This window comes from Micromesistius poutassou (assembly GCF_964030765.1).
Source record: "Micromesistius poutassou genome assembly, chromosome: 1".
In the NCBI taxonomy this organism is placed as follows: domain Eukaryota; kingdom Metazoa; phylum Chordata; class Actinopteri; order Gadiformes; family Gadidae; genus Micromesistius; species Micromesistius poutassou.
The window spans coordinates 16358918-16375383 of NC_140271.1; the positions used below are offsets into that span (position 1 = coordinate 16358918).

Genomic DNA, 16466 nt, shown 5'->3' on the forward strand with positions numbered 1-16466 from the left:
GCACTAGCATGCAAGTGCATGACTTACCGGTGCCTGACCCATAGAGGGCGCTTTGAGCCCACGTTGGACCTCCTCTCCTGCTCATGGAGGTCTGGCCCAGGCTCAGTCCTGGGGAGCACGGCGTCACTTTGGATCTTTAAAGAAGTGATTTTAGGGTTTGGGTTTCAAAAGTTACGGGCTGCATGTGGCTCAGGAGGTAGAGGCAGGTCGGCTGGTGACCCCAAAGGTTGCTAGTTCGATCTCCGGCTCCTCCTAACGTCGAGTGTCGAGGTGTCCCTGAGCGAGACGCCCTCACCCTGACTGCTCCTGACGGGCTTGGCTGTGGCTGAATGGGTGAATGTGAGGCGATACGGTAATACGCTTTGCGTGGCCACGGGTTAGAAAAGCGCAGTATAAATGATCCATTATATTATTTATATTCATAAATCCATTTCCCATTCATTAAAAAGAAACCTCATGGCTCCCGGTCGAACTGACGCCTCCCTTCTCCCTTCTCCGCAGCGTCCCGGGAAACGAAACCCAGCGGCCCGGCCAAGCGGCCCCCGTCGCCCCCCTACCCGCGGCCCTCCTCCCCCGTGGTGCTGCTGCCCCCCCTCAAGAAGCGCCGGAAGGCCGTCTCCTTCTCCACCGAGGAGACCGACGTCAAGCCGCCGCCGCCGCCGGCCCCCCTGCCGTCCCGCTCCCCCCAGCAGGGGGCCGCCGACTCGCCCCTGCTGTCCCCCGTCCGGCCCTCGGACTCCCCCCTCTCCGCCGGCCCCCCCTCCCACGCCGCCCCGCCCGCCATCCAGCTGCTCCCGTTCGCCTCCAAGCCCGGGGAGGGCAACGCGCTCACCGTGCCCCCCGGGCACGGGCGCCCCGCCGCCGCCGCCGCCAGCCCCGAGGACCACAAGAGGCCCCCCGGCCCCCTGGGCTCGCCGCAGAGGAGCCCCGGCAAGCTGCCGTGGAAACGGGGCAAGGAGTCGCCCAAGTCCCCCGTCGGTGGTCCCCCGCCGCCGCCGGCCGCCACCGCCACCGCGGCCCCGCCCGTCATGGTGTGCCTCACCGTGCAGAACCTGCCGCCGGACCACGCCTCCATGTGCAGGATGGCCTACGAAGAGGCCCCGCCCCCGCCCCCGCCCCCCCCACCCCCCATCATCAAGCGGGGCCGAGGGCGGTCCCCGGCGGCGGCGGCGGCGGCGGGCCCCCACCAGCGGGGCCCCGGCGAGGAGGACGAGGGGCAGCTGAGGCTCCGGGAGCAGCTGGGGGTCTCCAGCCTGCTGCAGCTGGCGGCGGCCCCCGCCGGGGCCCCGCTGTCGGTGCTGGCGGACCTGGCGCTGATGGAGCCCCCCGAGGCCGGGGACTCGGAGGAGACGGAGACGTCGGACGAGGCGGAGGAGCAGCGCATGGACGAGGAGCTCTTCCTGTCCCCGGAGCCCCTGACGCTGGTCATGGACCCCGAGGGCGTGGTGGTGCTCACGGAGCACAACTACTCCAGGCCCCCCGTGCTGCTGGCGCCCGCCCCCCGGCGCGGCTCCGCCTCCCTGAAGCAGGAGCACGCCCCCCCGCTGCTCCCCGCCGAGCTGGCCGCCATCTCGGGCGTGCTGGAGGCGCCGGAGGAGGTGATCGGCGAGGCGTCGCGGGGGGACGGCGGCGGCGGTGCTGGCGGCGGCGGCGGCGGCGGGGACGACGAGCTGTCGTCGAGCGCCGCGCTGTACGAGGCCCGGGACGGCGTCGGCAAGGGGACCGCGCTGCTGACCCCGCCCTCCAAGAGGAAAGGGGCGTCGGCCAAGGGTCTGGAGGCGGAGAAGGACAAGAGCAGGAAGAGGCGGAGGAAAGAGAAGCCGGAGCGGAAGCCGGCCAAGAAGCAGAAGGAGCGGCCCGGAAAGAAGCAGCGGAAGGGGAAGCTGGCGGTACGTTGTGTGGCGCCTGGCGCCTCTGAGCTTCCTGTCTGACGTGTGTTTACCTGTAAGTCATGACGCAAGAGGTCCTGGTGATCGTGACTCAGCGACACGCAGTCATGGGTTGGGAAGGATGCAGATTCCTAAGGATGATCTGATCATGATCCATGATCTGTATCTGTGGTTCGAGTTTTTTTGTGCGGTTTGTTTATCCTTCCGGGCAAACGGATATATACCAAACAGGCGAATGAGAGAGAACTCATAAGTCATGTCATGTTGGTTCTTTTGTTAGGAGAACGGTTTAATCGAAATGACAAGCGAGCCTTGAGCCATCACCACCGTGAGGAACGATAACAATGACGCAAGTCAAATCCGGTTCAATGTGTTTCTGACACGCTGCCTTTGACAGCGTGGGGGTTCACGTCAACGTGAAGCGGTTTCAAAAGCCATCATGGTGGCGCCGTCCCACCAGGGGAACGGTGCTAGCGAGCTAAAGATGCTAACCATGCTAGTGCTAACCGTGCTAACGCTAACCCTTCCTTCGCCCCCCCCCCCCCCCCCCAGGACTCGGAGGAGGACGTGGACGTGGAGGAGCTGGAGTCCGGCGAGCTGTCCAGCTCCTCGGAGGACGACGAGCTGGAGGACGTGAGGAAGAGCGAGCGGCTCTTCCTGCAGGAGGCCGGCGTCACCACCTCCTCCCAGCGCAGGCCGGGCCACCCCCCGACGACCGCGACCGCGACCCCGGCGGCGGGCGGCGGGCCGCTGGCGCCGGCACCGCCGCCGCCGCTGGTCCCCGTCAGCTTCGACACGCGCAGCGAGTACGAGCAGATGACCATCCTGTACGACATCTGGAACTCGGGGCTGGACACGGAGGACCTGCTGCTGCTGAAGACCACCTACGAGAAGCTGCTGCAGGAGGACCACCGCACCGACTGGCTCAACGACACCCACTGGGTCGGCCACACCAATATCCTTTCAGGGCTACCGGGGGGGGGGGGGGGTCGGGTTGGTGCTCGTAGCTCGGATAAGGTGCTACTGGGCATACCGCTAACTGCTGACTGCTGACTGCTAACTGCTAACTGCTAACCGCTAACCTCTTACTGCTAACCTCTAACTGCTAACTGCTAACCTCTAACTGTTAACCTCTAACTGTTAACCTCTAACTGCTAACCTCTAACTGCTAACTGTTAACCTCTAACCTCTAACTGCTAACCGCTAACCTCTAACTGCTAACCTCTAACTGCTAACTGCTAACCTCTAACCTCTAACCGCTAACCTCTAACTGCTAACTGTTAACCTCTAACTGCTAACCTCTAACTGCTAACTGCTAACCTCTAACCTCTAACCTCTAACTGCTAACTGTTAACCGCTAACTGCTAACTGCTAACCGCTAACCACCTGCTGAGGGCGCTGTTGGGTATTCACCAGTGGTCAACGGTTCTGTTCTGCAAGCGTTCATTTACACAATTGGGGACACGACACGGCACACCTTTGGAATATTTACATAGTAATTAATTTATTACAATTTATTACAGAATCATAAGACATCGTTATGACGATATGTCTTTCACCGTGCTGGTGCGCGGTGCTAGTCGATGACTTCCAACGACCAACACCCATCACCATAGTTACCGAAAAGTCGGAGCAGTATTTTTTTCACTTTTTCGTCCGATACTCGCGGACATTTTAACCCCGATAAATACTTCCGATACCAGAGGAAAGGTTATCTGAGCCACTCTCAGACTTCAACTCAAGTTATTTGCTTTTACGTCTGAATAACTTCCACCAGCGTCACTTTCCGACTTTAGCGTCTCTCACTCGGGTGCTCCCGTGTCGTACGTTAAACGCCGCTACGCGCTACCCATTTATGTTACCACTGGTTCCCTTGACGACGCCCGCACCGACCAACCTGCCGAACCCGCGGCGCAAGAAGAAGAGCGTGGAGCGGCTGCTGCGCGAGCACGTGACGGGCTGCGCCCGCAGCGAGGGCTACTACGCCATCAGCCGCAAGGAGAAGGACGCCTACCTGGACCTGGACCTCCCAGAGCAGGTCCTGCTGGAGATGGAGAACCTGGACAGCATGGTGAGTGGGGGAGTGGAGGAGGAGGAGGGGGAGGAGGATGGAGGAGCAGAGTTGTGTTATGATGTCGTTAGTGATCAGGTCCTACTGGAGATGGAGAACCTGGACAGCATGGTGAGTGGGGGAGGAGGGAGGAGGGGGAGGGGAGGAGGAGGAGGAGTCAGTGAGCAGGTCCCGCCGGAGATGGAGTGCCTGGACAGCAGGTGGAGGAGGAGCAGAAGGGTGGAGGGAGAGTGGGGGAGGTTGAAGGGTGTGGAGGAAGGGAGGAGGAGGAGGAGGAGGGGTGGAGATGGTGGAGCGTAGTCCATCAGAGTTTATCTGAGGCATGGCGCCGGTGCGTGATATGAAGCTGCTCGTCATTGTGTCCGCGGTTGCGTCAGAGCATGTCCTTGACAAGCTCAAGGCCTCTCTCTAACCCTGGGCTGATAATAGAGAGCTAGCAGATAGCGCTGGCCGGGGGTGCGTGGGAGGGCAGTTTAGGTAGTTGGCCATCACTTTGATTCAGGGAGCCTGAGGTCTGAACTTCAAGTCCTGTGTTCAGATCAGGATGGCAGGGTGACAGGGGAAACAATTGGAGCTACATCTGCAGGTGTAGAAAGGAGCGTCTCCTGTTTAAAGCGGCTCAAGTCCTACACCTAACACAGTGGACCAAGGCCGTTTAAGCAGCCTAGCTCTGCTGGCCATTGAGAGGACACTGGTCAAGTCACTGGAAAAGACAGCTAGTTGGTATGACAGAGCATGTCCTTGAAATGGAACAGAGAGCATAATTTACATAAATTGACTAATTGACAATTTATATGATGTAGGCCGAAAACAAGCTTCCCCTCTTTGAAAGACCAGCAGCCGCCACTGCTTTACTCGTGTGAATAGTTTTTACTCCAGTATGACACAACTCGGTGACTATAACCTCTCTAACCGGTCGCTGCTACTTCAGCAAACGTGCTCGCCCACATAAAGGATGGGACTCATCTACACACCTTGACTTTTGTAACACTCTTTGTGATAAATGTGTTACAACACTAACCCGAGTAGCTGTGGTGGTCAGGGGTCAGAGTGTAGGTGTTGGGCAAGATTAATTCAGAACAGAACGAAAGCGCTTTCGTATGCCTTGCTGTCACTCATGTCAAAGGGCGGCTCACTGCAGAGCCGACTGGCTGAGCTGAGCTTGTCCAGCTCCAGCTCTCTGGACCCGGTCCACCTGCTTGTTGCTGGCCAATAAACCCTGTAATGGTTATGATTATGGTTATGGCAGCATAGTCACCCGAAGAAAATGTTGGTAATTGTACGTTTCTGCAAACCACAGACGCGTTGAATCAACGATTCTGAACCTTTTATTGAATTGTCTCAAGATGCAATTTCGTCAACATAGTTTGGTTTTTAACGCTTTGGATGAACTTTTATTGTTCTAAAGGAATAGAATGGGGAAGGCGACCTTCTGGTTATGAAATTATTGAAATGATATGTTTGTATTGCACACCACAATTTAAAACATATTGAACAATGATCTGCGTTGTGGTTCAGAATCCCCCCTGTTCTCCTTTACCTCCATACGCCTTGGTCTTCATTTTATTTTCGGAACATGCGCGCATATTTCCTGTATTGTATTTTATTTACGTCGATCCAAATCCACCCATTTGATAATATTTCATTCTGAGTTCACATTGGGTGGACACACATGTGTGAATATAGAATAGCACTCGCATTGTATTCTGCAACTCAAGGCAACACGCTTTGGCCCTATCTCACATCTTGACCTTCGTCTGCACTGCGGTGCGCTGGACTGTCTCCACTTGACTGAATACTAAGTATAGGAAACAGGTAGAATTAGCGTGTGTGTGTGTGTGTGTGTGTGTGTGTGTGTGTGTGTGTGTGTGTGTGTGTGTGTGTGTGTGTGTGTGTGTGTGTGTGTGTGTGTGTGTGTGTGTGTGTGTGTGTGTGTGTGTGTGTGTGTGTGTGTGTGTGTGTGAGAGTGAGACGTGGCTTCAGACATAAACCAGAAGTCAAATAAGGGAATTATGAGTCTGCATTTATTTATAGATGTGTGTTTCCTGTTATGGAGACTTAACAGTGTTATACTGTTAAAAATACGAAATGCTTCCACTTTACTAAAATGATGTGGTTAGCAGAAGCAAGAGTCACAGTGAGAAACAAGCGCGTGTGCGTGATGTGGCTTCAGGGAAACAAGTCTGTATTGTATAAATGAATACACAAGAAGAACACAAACACCATTACCTTAGTCGGCATGTCAAACAGCTTCAGTGAACATGAACACCTTCAGTAAACAACGACTAGTCCATTAGTTTACTGTTAGTTCATCAGAAGCTCATGCTTATTACCTCATAAACGAATGTCATGAATCAGTGGATCACTGTTTTACCCTTATTGTTAAGTGTCATTTGTTTATAATATCACACACATTAAGTGCTGTGTAAATGCATTGAATGAACGTTGCCCCCTCTCCTCTGGTCAGGGTACGAACCGGCTGCTGTCGGAGAGACGCTCGGAGCAGCGCCGCCTGCTCACGGCCATCGGGACGCCCGCCGTCATGGACTCTGACCTCCTGAAGCTCAACCAGCTCAAGGTAAACACACAGCCACACACCTGGGGACACACCGACACACACCTGGAGACACACAGCCACACACCTGGAGACACACAGCCACACACCTGGAGACACACAGACACACACCTGGAGACACACAGACACACACCTGGAGACACACAGCCACACACCTGGAGACACACAGCCACACACCTGGAGACACACAGCCACACACCTGGAGACACACAGACACACACCTGGACACAGAGACACACACCTGGAGACACACAGCCACACACCTGGAGACACACAGCCATACACCTGGACACACACACCTGGAGACACACACCTGGAGACACACAGCCACACACCTGGAGACACACAGCCACACACCTGGACACACAGACACACACCTGGACACACAGCCACACACCTGGAGACACACAGCCACACACCTGGGGACACACCTGGACACACAGCCACACACCTGGAGACACACAGACACACACCTGGAGACACAGCCACGCACCTGGAGACACACAGCCACACACCTGGACACACAGACACACACCTGGACACACAGACACACACCTGGACACACAGACACACACCTGGACACACAGCCACACACCTGGAGACACACAGACACACACCTGGAGACACAGCCACGCACCTGGAGACACACAGCCACACACCTGGAGACACAGCCACGCACCTGGACACAGAGACACACACCTGGACACACAGACACACACCTGGACACACAGACACACACCTGGACACACAGCCACACACCTGGAGACACAGCCACACACCCAGAGACACAGTCCTACAGCTGGAGACACAGCCACACACCTGGACGCTAGCTGCTGACCTGGTGCTGAGTGACGCACTGTAAATCCCGGTCCCCGAACCCACACCTCCTTCATCCTCAGACCAGCGACTCTACCTTCTCACCGATAACCACAGCAGACCTCTCAAATACTCTCCACCATGAAATCATCCACCTCCCCCCTGGACCCCATGCCCCTTTGAACTCGTCAAAGCCTGTTTCACCTCTCTCGCCCCACTCATCACTGACACCATCAACTCCTCCCTTACCTCTGGCACTGTCCCCCCCACCTCTTAAGCTTGCTGCCATCACCCCTCTCCTTAAAAAAACCTGGTCTTGACTCTGACGACACCCAACAATTTCAGACCCATCTCCAACCTCACATTCATCTCAAAACTACTGGAAAGAGCCATCGCAACTCAACTCAAGACTTACCTCCTCTCCAATAACCTAATATGAAACATTCCAATCCGGCTTTCGAACCCACCACAGCACAGAAACAGTTCAAATCAAAGTCACAAACGACCTCCTACTCTCCTCTGATTCCGGCTCCCTCACCATTCTTCTCCTCCTGGACCTCAGTGCTGCCTTTGACACCGTCAACCACTCCATGCTCCTCAGCCGCAAATCCCAGGGCTCAGTGCTTGGCCCCATCCTCTTCATCCTCTACATGCTCCCACTTGGTCACATCATCCGCCGCCATGGACTTCACTTTCACTGCTATGCCGACGACACTCAACTCTACATCACCACCAAAACCATCACTCCAGCTGTTCTCTCCACCCTCACCAACTGCCTCACCGACATAAAAACCTGGATGAGCCACAACTTCCTCAAACTCAACAGCAATAAAACTGAAATTATAATCTTTGGCCCAAAATCCACCCTCCCCACCTCCCAGAACTTCTCACTCTGCATCAGGATGGTCACTCTGTCCCTCCCTCCCCCCTGGTCAGAAACCTTGGCATCTACATGGACCCCACACTCTCCTTCAAGTCACACATAAACCACGTCACCAAAACATCCTTCTTCCACCTCCGGAACATAGCACGCCCTCGACCCACTCTCTCTTTCCCAGCCGCTGAAACACTAATTCATGCCTTCATGACTCGACTACTGCAATAGCATCCTGTATGGTCTCCCCCTCCACTGTTCTTCAAAAACTGCCATATGTTCAAAACCCCCGCTGCCCGACTGTTCACCCACACCCCCTCCAGATCACCCACATCACGCCCATCCTCCGTCAACTTGCACTGGCTTCCCGTAAAAACGACGCATACATTTCAAGATCCTCCTCACCACCTACAAAGCCCTAAACGACCTTGCCCCTTCATACCTGACGGATCTCCTCCATCGCCCCATTCACCCCCCACCACAACACGCTCCACTGATGCCAACCCCCTCACCACCATCACCAGGACCAAATACCGCACCATAGGGGAGAGAGCCTTTGCCATTGCCGCCCCTACCCTCTGGAACGCCATCCCCCTGGCCATCCGTGAATCCTCTGATTCACTGCCGCTGTCTCTCAAAAGTCATCTCAAAACCCATCTCTTCAACATCACTGACAAATCATTTTCCACCCTCTCTTTCTTATTTTCCTATCTACTCTCTCTGTATTGTTGTTTTTGAGTATCTGTATGTGTCTGTATGCATGTATGCACTGTATGTATTGTCCATTTGTATCCTTTTTGTTTTGTGTTTTTGTAAAGCGTCTTTGGGTACCTAGAAAAGCGCTATATAAAACCGCTATATAATGTATTATAAAACAGGTGGCTTAAATCAAGCGATCTGATTGGTTCCCAACTGTTGTATATTGAGCGTATACACACAGCTATGACGCCCGTTCAGTTTACAGAGTTCAGTATCACTCTGCGCCTAACTCTAACTGTTGTTTATTTATATATAAAAGCGATAGCATAGTTCACTGAAGACTAAAAACATGTTGATTGATGGAGAGGGTGGAAATGTTGTAAAGCAATAGGCACACAGTGCCAGAGTGAACAGAGTGAACTCGATAGTAGGCTAAACTGCCGGCGAACCGAGCTACCGTCTCTAGCCTTCTCTCTGAAGGACGCTACAGTGTGTTGCATAGCAACCGTCGTACACTTTGCAGGCAGCCAGGAGGGACTACTTTTTTGTATTCGTTAAAAAAAAATGCTTTTCCGACTTTCTCGCTTTTTCAAAATTGAGGGTGTCTATGACTTTCATTTCGCCATACTTACATAACCGTCGCCATCCCTCCGCTGCGCGTCGGGACGGACAACGCCCCTTAACTGTGGTATTATGACCGTATACCACAGCCTGTCATGATCTATTGCTTAATTATTATTATTAATAAGTGATTTACTTATGATTTTCCTCGTTATTTTCCACACCCTACAGCGTGGGACGGTGGTTCACAGCTGTTTTGTCACAGCTGGGTCGCCCTTTCTAGCTCTGAAACGGGTTCAACCCCAACTTTAACTATTGTGAGACTGCGTCCACACAAATGGCGGTGTCGTTCAACCGAACTGGCTAGGTTTGCGTTCATGAAATCGTGATCGCAAGTTAGTTAACATCTCTGGGGATTCTGAGATATTTAATTAATTGTGAACCACTAGGCCGCTCCTTTCTCAGTAATTCTGCGATGATAATCTCGTTGACTCAGAAAAAGAAAAACGTGAGGAACTGAATTTTGACCATGAAGCCGGTTCTCTGAAGGCTGAGATGACAATCTGTGTATGAATGCAACACTCTTCCTAAAAAAGGACAGACGGAGAGCGTGGGAAGCGATATTCTTACAGTCCAGATAAAGCAGAAGTAAACATTGCAGATGGTCCACTGTACGGTCAACAGCCTCACGAGGCCAGCCTGAATCGCCAGCTTCAGGCTGGCTCGTAGACATCTGAGCCAGCCTGAGATGGGGGCGCTAGGAGACTTCAATATCATTTGTCTATTACTTCCATTGGGTTGGCTGAGAGAACCGTAAGTCCTAGAAGCCTCCTCCAGACCCCATGTCTGAACTGAATGTGGGCCTGTAGCGCTGACCTTCACATGCAGCACTCGGGTTTGGCACGACCTTCACATTTCAGCTAGTCGATCTGATCTGTCGTTCCTGTGGAAGTGCAAAGTGTAGCGTCTGCAAACTCTCTTCCTGAGCTTTGTGCATGCATCGCGTCTCCATCTATGCAGCAGGAAGTGGCAAAGTGTGTGTGTGTGTGTATTGTGTACATATATATGCATGCCCAAACGCACACACACCATAAGTGTAACTGAACAACACACACCATAAGTGTAACCGAATCTCACACACACGCACACACACACACACACACACACACCCCTCCCTCCTGTTCCATGTGTGTTAAGAAGGCTTATGACCGTCGTGTTCCCCCCTGCAGTTCCGTAAGAAGAAGCTCCGGTTCGGGCGCAGCCGGATCCACGAGTGGGGGCTGTTCGCCATGGAGGCCATCGCCGCCGACGAGATGGTCATCGAGTACGTGGGCCAGAACATCCGACAGGTAACGGCCCACTGGTCTCCACGGTCTGGGTAGAGCGCGACCCATGCTGGGTTTAAGGGCCCCATACAGACACCGATGTTAGAGAGCGAAAGATGACCTATGTCGGCCGATGTTCAAGATATCGACATATTGGCCGATGTTTAAGATATCGTCATGTCGGCCGATGTTCAAAATATCAATATATCGGCCGATATTTAAGATATCGATATATCGGCCGATGTTCAAGATATCAACATATCGGCCGATGTTCAAGATATCGACATGTCAGCAGACATTCAAGATATCGACATGTCGGCCGACATTCAAGATATTGATATATCGGACGATATTCAAGATATCGACATATCGGCCGACGTTCAAGATATCGACATATCGGACGACGTTCAAGATATCGACATATTGGACGACGTTCAAGATATCGACATATCGGCCGACGTTCAAGATATCGACATATCGGACGATGTTCAAGATATCGACATGTCGGCCTATATGCAAAATATAAGATATATCGGCCAAAATGCAAAATGTCGATATATATATATATATATCGGCAAACACATACGCCGATGATATATCTGTGGTAGGCCAATATCAGCCGATTAAAAAAAAAAAAAAAAAACCTCGGGGGGTTTTTCAGATCGTCTGGGTCTCGTGTTTCACATCCTAACGCTCCGTCCCGTCCCGTCTCTCTCTCTCTCTCTGTGTGCTTTTCCAAGATGGTGGCGGACAACCGGGAGAAGCGCTACGCCCAGCAGGGCATCGGCAGCAGCTACCTGTTCCGCGTCGACCACGACACCATCATCGACGCCACCAAGTGCGGCAACCTGGCCCGCTTCATCAACCACTGCTGCACTGTGAGTCGGGGGGGGGGGGGGGGGGGGGGCGATACATCGGGGGGGGGGGGGGGGGGGGCGATACAGGGCGATACATAGTCGCCCTTCTTCATGCGATACGAGAATCGATACGCTGGCGCCAAATATCGAGAGATGAAAAAATAATATATATATATATATGTATTTTATTTTATTTTTTGCATTAAGACCGGAAATATCGCCCCTAAATATCAATATTTTAATAATACAATAAGGCGCTCTAAACGCTCTTTCCCTGCTCCTCGGGGTGGCACTCAACACATGAATGATGGAAACTTGAACGGGAGTTAACTAGCCAAAGACGACTAACTGAAACACTCTTGACAGGATAGGATTGTCCAACAATATATTGATTATCTCAGTATCGCGATATAAACGGTATCGCGCGGCCATGTACCGTACCGTACCGTGAGGTGCCCTGTGAGTCCCACCCCTACTGGGAGCGCGCTCCCTCGGACCGCCGTGGCACCACACCCACACACTCAGGGTCTGGACCCCGTTAGGGGGGTGAGTGTGTGTGTGTGTGTGTGTGTGTGTGTGTGTGTGTGTGTGTGTGTGTGTGTGTGTGTGTGTGTGTGTGTGTGTGTGTGTGTGTGTGTGTGTGTGTGTGTGTGTGTGTGTGTGTGTGTGTGTGTGTGTGTGGGACAGATGCCGGTCTGACTATTGTAGAAGTTGTAGTGTGTGTGGAGTGCTGGTTTCCTCCTGTGTTCTTCTGCACGAGTCCTGAGGCCTTTGTCATGAAGAGGATGCAAACTGACAACAGCAGGCTGCGGTTCATGAGGTCAGATTGATGCTTGGCACGAACTAGACTAGCACCATGCAGTTGTTTCTGCAGCGCAGCTCTGTCACAGATTGCTGGAAATCATTTGGAAGGTTATCCAGTGTTTGGAGTTTTAGTCGTTTTAGGCTGTGTGAGCATAACTCAGGAGCCGAGTGAATCAGCAGGGAGCCCGAAACGTGCTCTCCAAGCAGATCATCTTGGATCAGCTGTGTTTACGGCTCTGTAAACCAAGTGTCTGCGTTTTTTAAACAGCATCAGAGTATACTGGGGGCTGAGTGTATCAAGGTGCTTCGCTGAGTCGGCTAGGGGAGTGAGTCAAAGCGTTAACATTGACATTTACATTTAGGGCATTTAGCAGACGCTTTTATCCAAATTAAAATAAGTACATTTGTCAGGAGAATAGAAACAATATATCGCTGTGGGTACAGTAAGGATGATCATAGAACCCAAGTGCTGAGCCACCCATTCCCCGTATAAGACAAAGACAGCTAGGATAAGATGCTACACAATGCTACACTATTTCAAAGTGCAAGGACGGACAACGTACAATAACTGTGTAGACTATCAGCATTAGCAATCGTCCGTAGAGGCAGACCCACAGTGTGAGCCACCTCTCCTACTCCGGCCCCCAGTGTTGAGCCCCTATTCATGTCTGCGGATGTGTCTGTTTGAAAAGGGCTTTTGTGCTGTTTGGGTTTTCCCTTGATCCCGGGGCTTGTTTCCCAGAGATTTATGACTGAGGATGAATCTGTGATCCGGCGGGCCTACTCTGTTAGAGCAGGCGTTCTGGGCGGAGATGGCAGACTGCCAGGCCCGGAAACCTGAAAAAGCACAGAGTTGCACCTTGCACTGTTTCCTGTTTCATTAAAGAGGGGAACCACAGAACTGTTTCTGCAGAGGCCAGGCTAGACGCTGTTGAATTTAGACAGTCTAGACAGGAGGATTTAGCTCGCCTTCAAGGCGTCGGGGAAATGAACTGAGGCTGGCTGCGTTTGAATTTGTAATTATAATGATGGGTAGCAACCAATAAGAAACAAAAGATAGTGAAATGCCAAGTTCACCCAGATCGGAGCTCGTCTGCCCCGAGACTTTAGATTATTCGTCTGAAGTCGGATTCGTAGGACTGAAGGACAGCTGTGGTGAGATTAAGGAGTTCAAAAGAAATGAGATTACCGAACCAAAAGAAACTCCCTCTCTCCCCGAGTTTGGCCACCATTGATATTGTCTCTCACAGGCAGTCGCACGAAGCAGAGATCCTCAGAGACCCGGTCACGTCTAGCTCTTGAATCTCATCTACAGCCTGTGGGCTTATCGGCCAATAACGTAGGCCAATATCGGCCGACAACGATATATCGGCGACACTGGTGTCACTAACGGCCTCCTCCGTCTCCCCCCCTCCAGCCCAACTGCTACGCCAAGGTGATCACCATCGAGTCCCAGAAGAAGATCGTCATCTACTCCAAGCAGGCCATCGCCGTCAACGAGGAGATCACCTACGACTACAAGTTCCCCCTGGAGGACAACAAGATCCCCTGCCTGTGTGGCACGGAGAACTGCCGCGGAACGCTCAACTAGAACCCCTTCCTCCTCCTCTTCCTCCGTCTCCTCCGTCTCCTCCTACTCCTCCGTCTCCTCCTCCCTCCTCCTCCTCACCAAGAATCTCACCTTCTTCCGTCCCGGGTTCGCGTTTCAGTTGGGCCCCCCAAGGGTAGAGTCCCACGCCAAGACCCCCCCCCCCCTCCCCCCCAACCCACCTGTGGTATAACACAGCTCAATCCAGGAAACAGAGATGCACACACTTGCACTTTTGACACATGCAGACACACACACACACGCGCGCGCACACATATTCACACACTTTGCTTCCTCTGTTGCCCTGGCAGTTCCCGACATTATTGCATCCGTCCCCCCCGCAGCCCCCCACCCCCCCCACCCCCACCCACCCACCATCTGTGTGTGGTTTGTCAGACTCATCAGGGGGAGGGGGGGGGGGGGGGGGGTGGTAGTAGTCTCCTTTATTGCGCTCTTCCATTCTCTTCTTCCCTTACCCACAAACAAACGTGTGTGTGTGTGTGTGTGTGTGTGTGTGTGTGTGTTCCCCCCCCTCCCTCCTCCTCTCTAATCTGCCAGTGATGAAAGCAGCACCCCTTCCTCTCTTCCTCACACACACACACACACACACACACTGACATCTGCGCGCAGGAAAGACGCGCAACAAATTCAGGGTTTTAAAAGATGAGGCCGATGTCTCTCCGGCCGATGTTTTCAGCAGAACCGCCCCTGTTCCCGTTGGTCTTCAGTTATGCAAGGTCTTTCGAGTATGAAGATGATTTCAGAGCTTTTTTCTTTTTCCTTTTATCTTGGGTTCATTTACTTAGTATTCAACATGAGTATTCTCCTTGTTCTGGTTTTGGTTGCGTTGCGTTCTGTGTCTTACAGCCCGTGTGTCGGGGGGGGGGGGGGGGGGGTGAAGATTAACACCGGTACCACGCCCCCCCACGCCCCCACCCCCCCTCCCCCCCCCCACTCCGGATCAGAGGAATGGGACAGTTTTATAAGTTTTTAGTTTTATCGTTGCAAATGTTACAAAAAAAAAAATCTGCGAATAGTAGTGGCGACTACTCCGGAGCTCGTGATGAGGTCCACGTCGTCCGCCGTGTGGCTGTAGTGTTGGCCGGTCGAGGCCGTGCCACTGGGGTTTAGTGTCTAACCAGTTCAGTGTGTGAGGTTCACCCCTTTTTTCTTTGTGACCCCCCCCCCCCCCCCCCCCCCCGCCACCACGGTAGACCCCTGATCTCTGGGTCCGGGACGTTCCCGCCCGCCCAGTCAGCCCCCGCAATCAGTCCGCTCCCCCCCCCCCTTCACCACGTTCAATCGACCCCCGCTATTCCGACCAAACATCCACTACCCCCCCCCCCCCCCCCGGTTCTGTGTTTCCCGTTCATCTGTTGCTCGCTGAGCTGGGAAATGTTTTGTTTTTTGTTTCATTGTTATCGTCAGGCCCCTCAGCCTGCGGACTGATCCGACAGTGATTAACGACAGAGCTCTCAGCTCTGCGGGGGGGTGTAGGTGTAGGTGTAGGTGTGGGCCGTGCCGTGCGTGTGTCTTCTAGAGATAACCGGCCGTTGTTCAGCTTCAACAAACGACGGGAAGACACAAAGGGCTTCTGGTTCCGTTCGGTCACGTTCTCCCGCCCCCTCCCTCTTGTTCCTGTGAACGCCCCCCCCCCCCCCCCCCGTTTCCCGGCTCTTCTCTTGTTCTTTTTTTTTTCTTGCGTTTTTCTGTTTGATTGGTCGATGGTCGGTCCGCCCCCCCCGGGCACGACGAATAGAAAACCGTGTTTTTGTCTCTTTGCAAACAGCAGCCGCTCGGTACAAAGCCACCCGCCGCTGCGAAAAAAAGGTTCACAAAGAAGATCTTCAAAGAAACACGTGTAAATATTGTAGATGTGTCTGTTTCTCGTAGAAACACTCGATTCCAAGCTGTAAATAAGTTGTTTCTCTTCCTCTGTCTCCAGGAGGACAGATGTACATACCTTCCAATTCAGTTATTTTCTATTGTTTCCTTTTAATTGGATGATTATTATTTTTAATATTATTTGCAATATTTCTCTTGTATTAATGCGTTGGACTCTTTATTAATGGTGCATTAAAATATTTTTTAAATAAAAATGACGCCGCCCGTGTTTATTTTTGTGAAGACGCGTCACCCACCTTGTGATTGGGTCGAGAATCCACCTGGTCCGTCGATCACAGAAGTGGCCTGATTTGTCGGGCGGCAGTAGCTCAGGAGGTAGAGCGGGTTGACAGGTAACCGGTAGGTTGCTAGTTCGATCCCCGGCTCCTCCTAGTTGAGTGTCAAGGTGTTCCTGAGCATGACACCTCACCCTTAAGCCCAATACACACTGCCGCCGAAGCGCAACGCAGCGTCAAAAAGAACGCCCCAATTATTTCCGACGTACACCGGCAGCGCCTTGACG

The 16466-nt window shown here is 53.0% G+C and overlaps 1 protein-coding gene across 1 annotated transcript in view; it reads left to right on the top strand.

The window, feature by feature from the left end:
• Positions 1 to 14403, top strand: part of setd1a (SET domain containing 1A, histone lysine methyltransferase) — a 29980-nt gene extending 15577 nt beyond the window's left edge. Inside the window, exons 15-21 of the mRNA XM_084477004.1 lie at positions 502 to 1889; positions 2442 to 2844; positions 3779 to 3960; positions 6428 to 6538; positions 10715 to 10834; positions 11551 to 11688; positions 13889 to 14403. Coding sequence (XP_084333130.1) covers positions 502 to 1889; positions 2442 to 2844; positions 3779 to 3960; positions 6428 to 6538; positions 10715 to 10834; positions 11551 to 11688; positions 13889 to 14062 — 2516 coding nt within the window. The 3' untranslated portion in view covers positions 14063 to 14403. The remainder of the gene's footprint in view (positions 1 to 501; positions 1890 to 2441; positions 2845 to 3778; positions 3961 to 6427; positions 6539 to 10714; positions 10835 to 11550; positions 11689 to 13888) is intronic.
• Positions 14404 to 16466: the final 2063 nt, after the last annotated feature.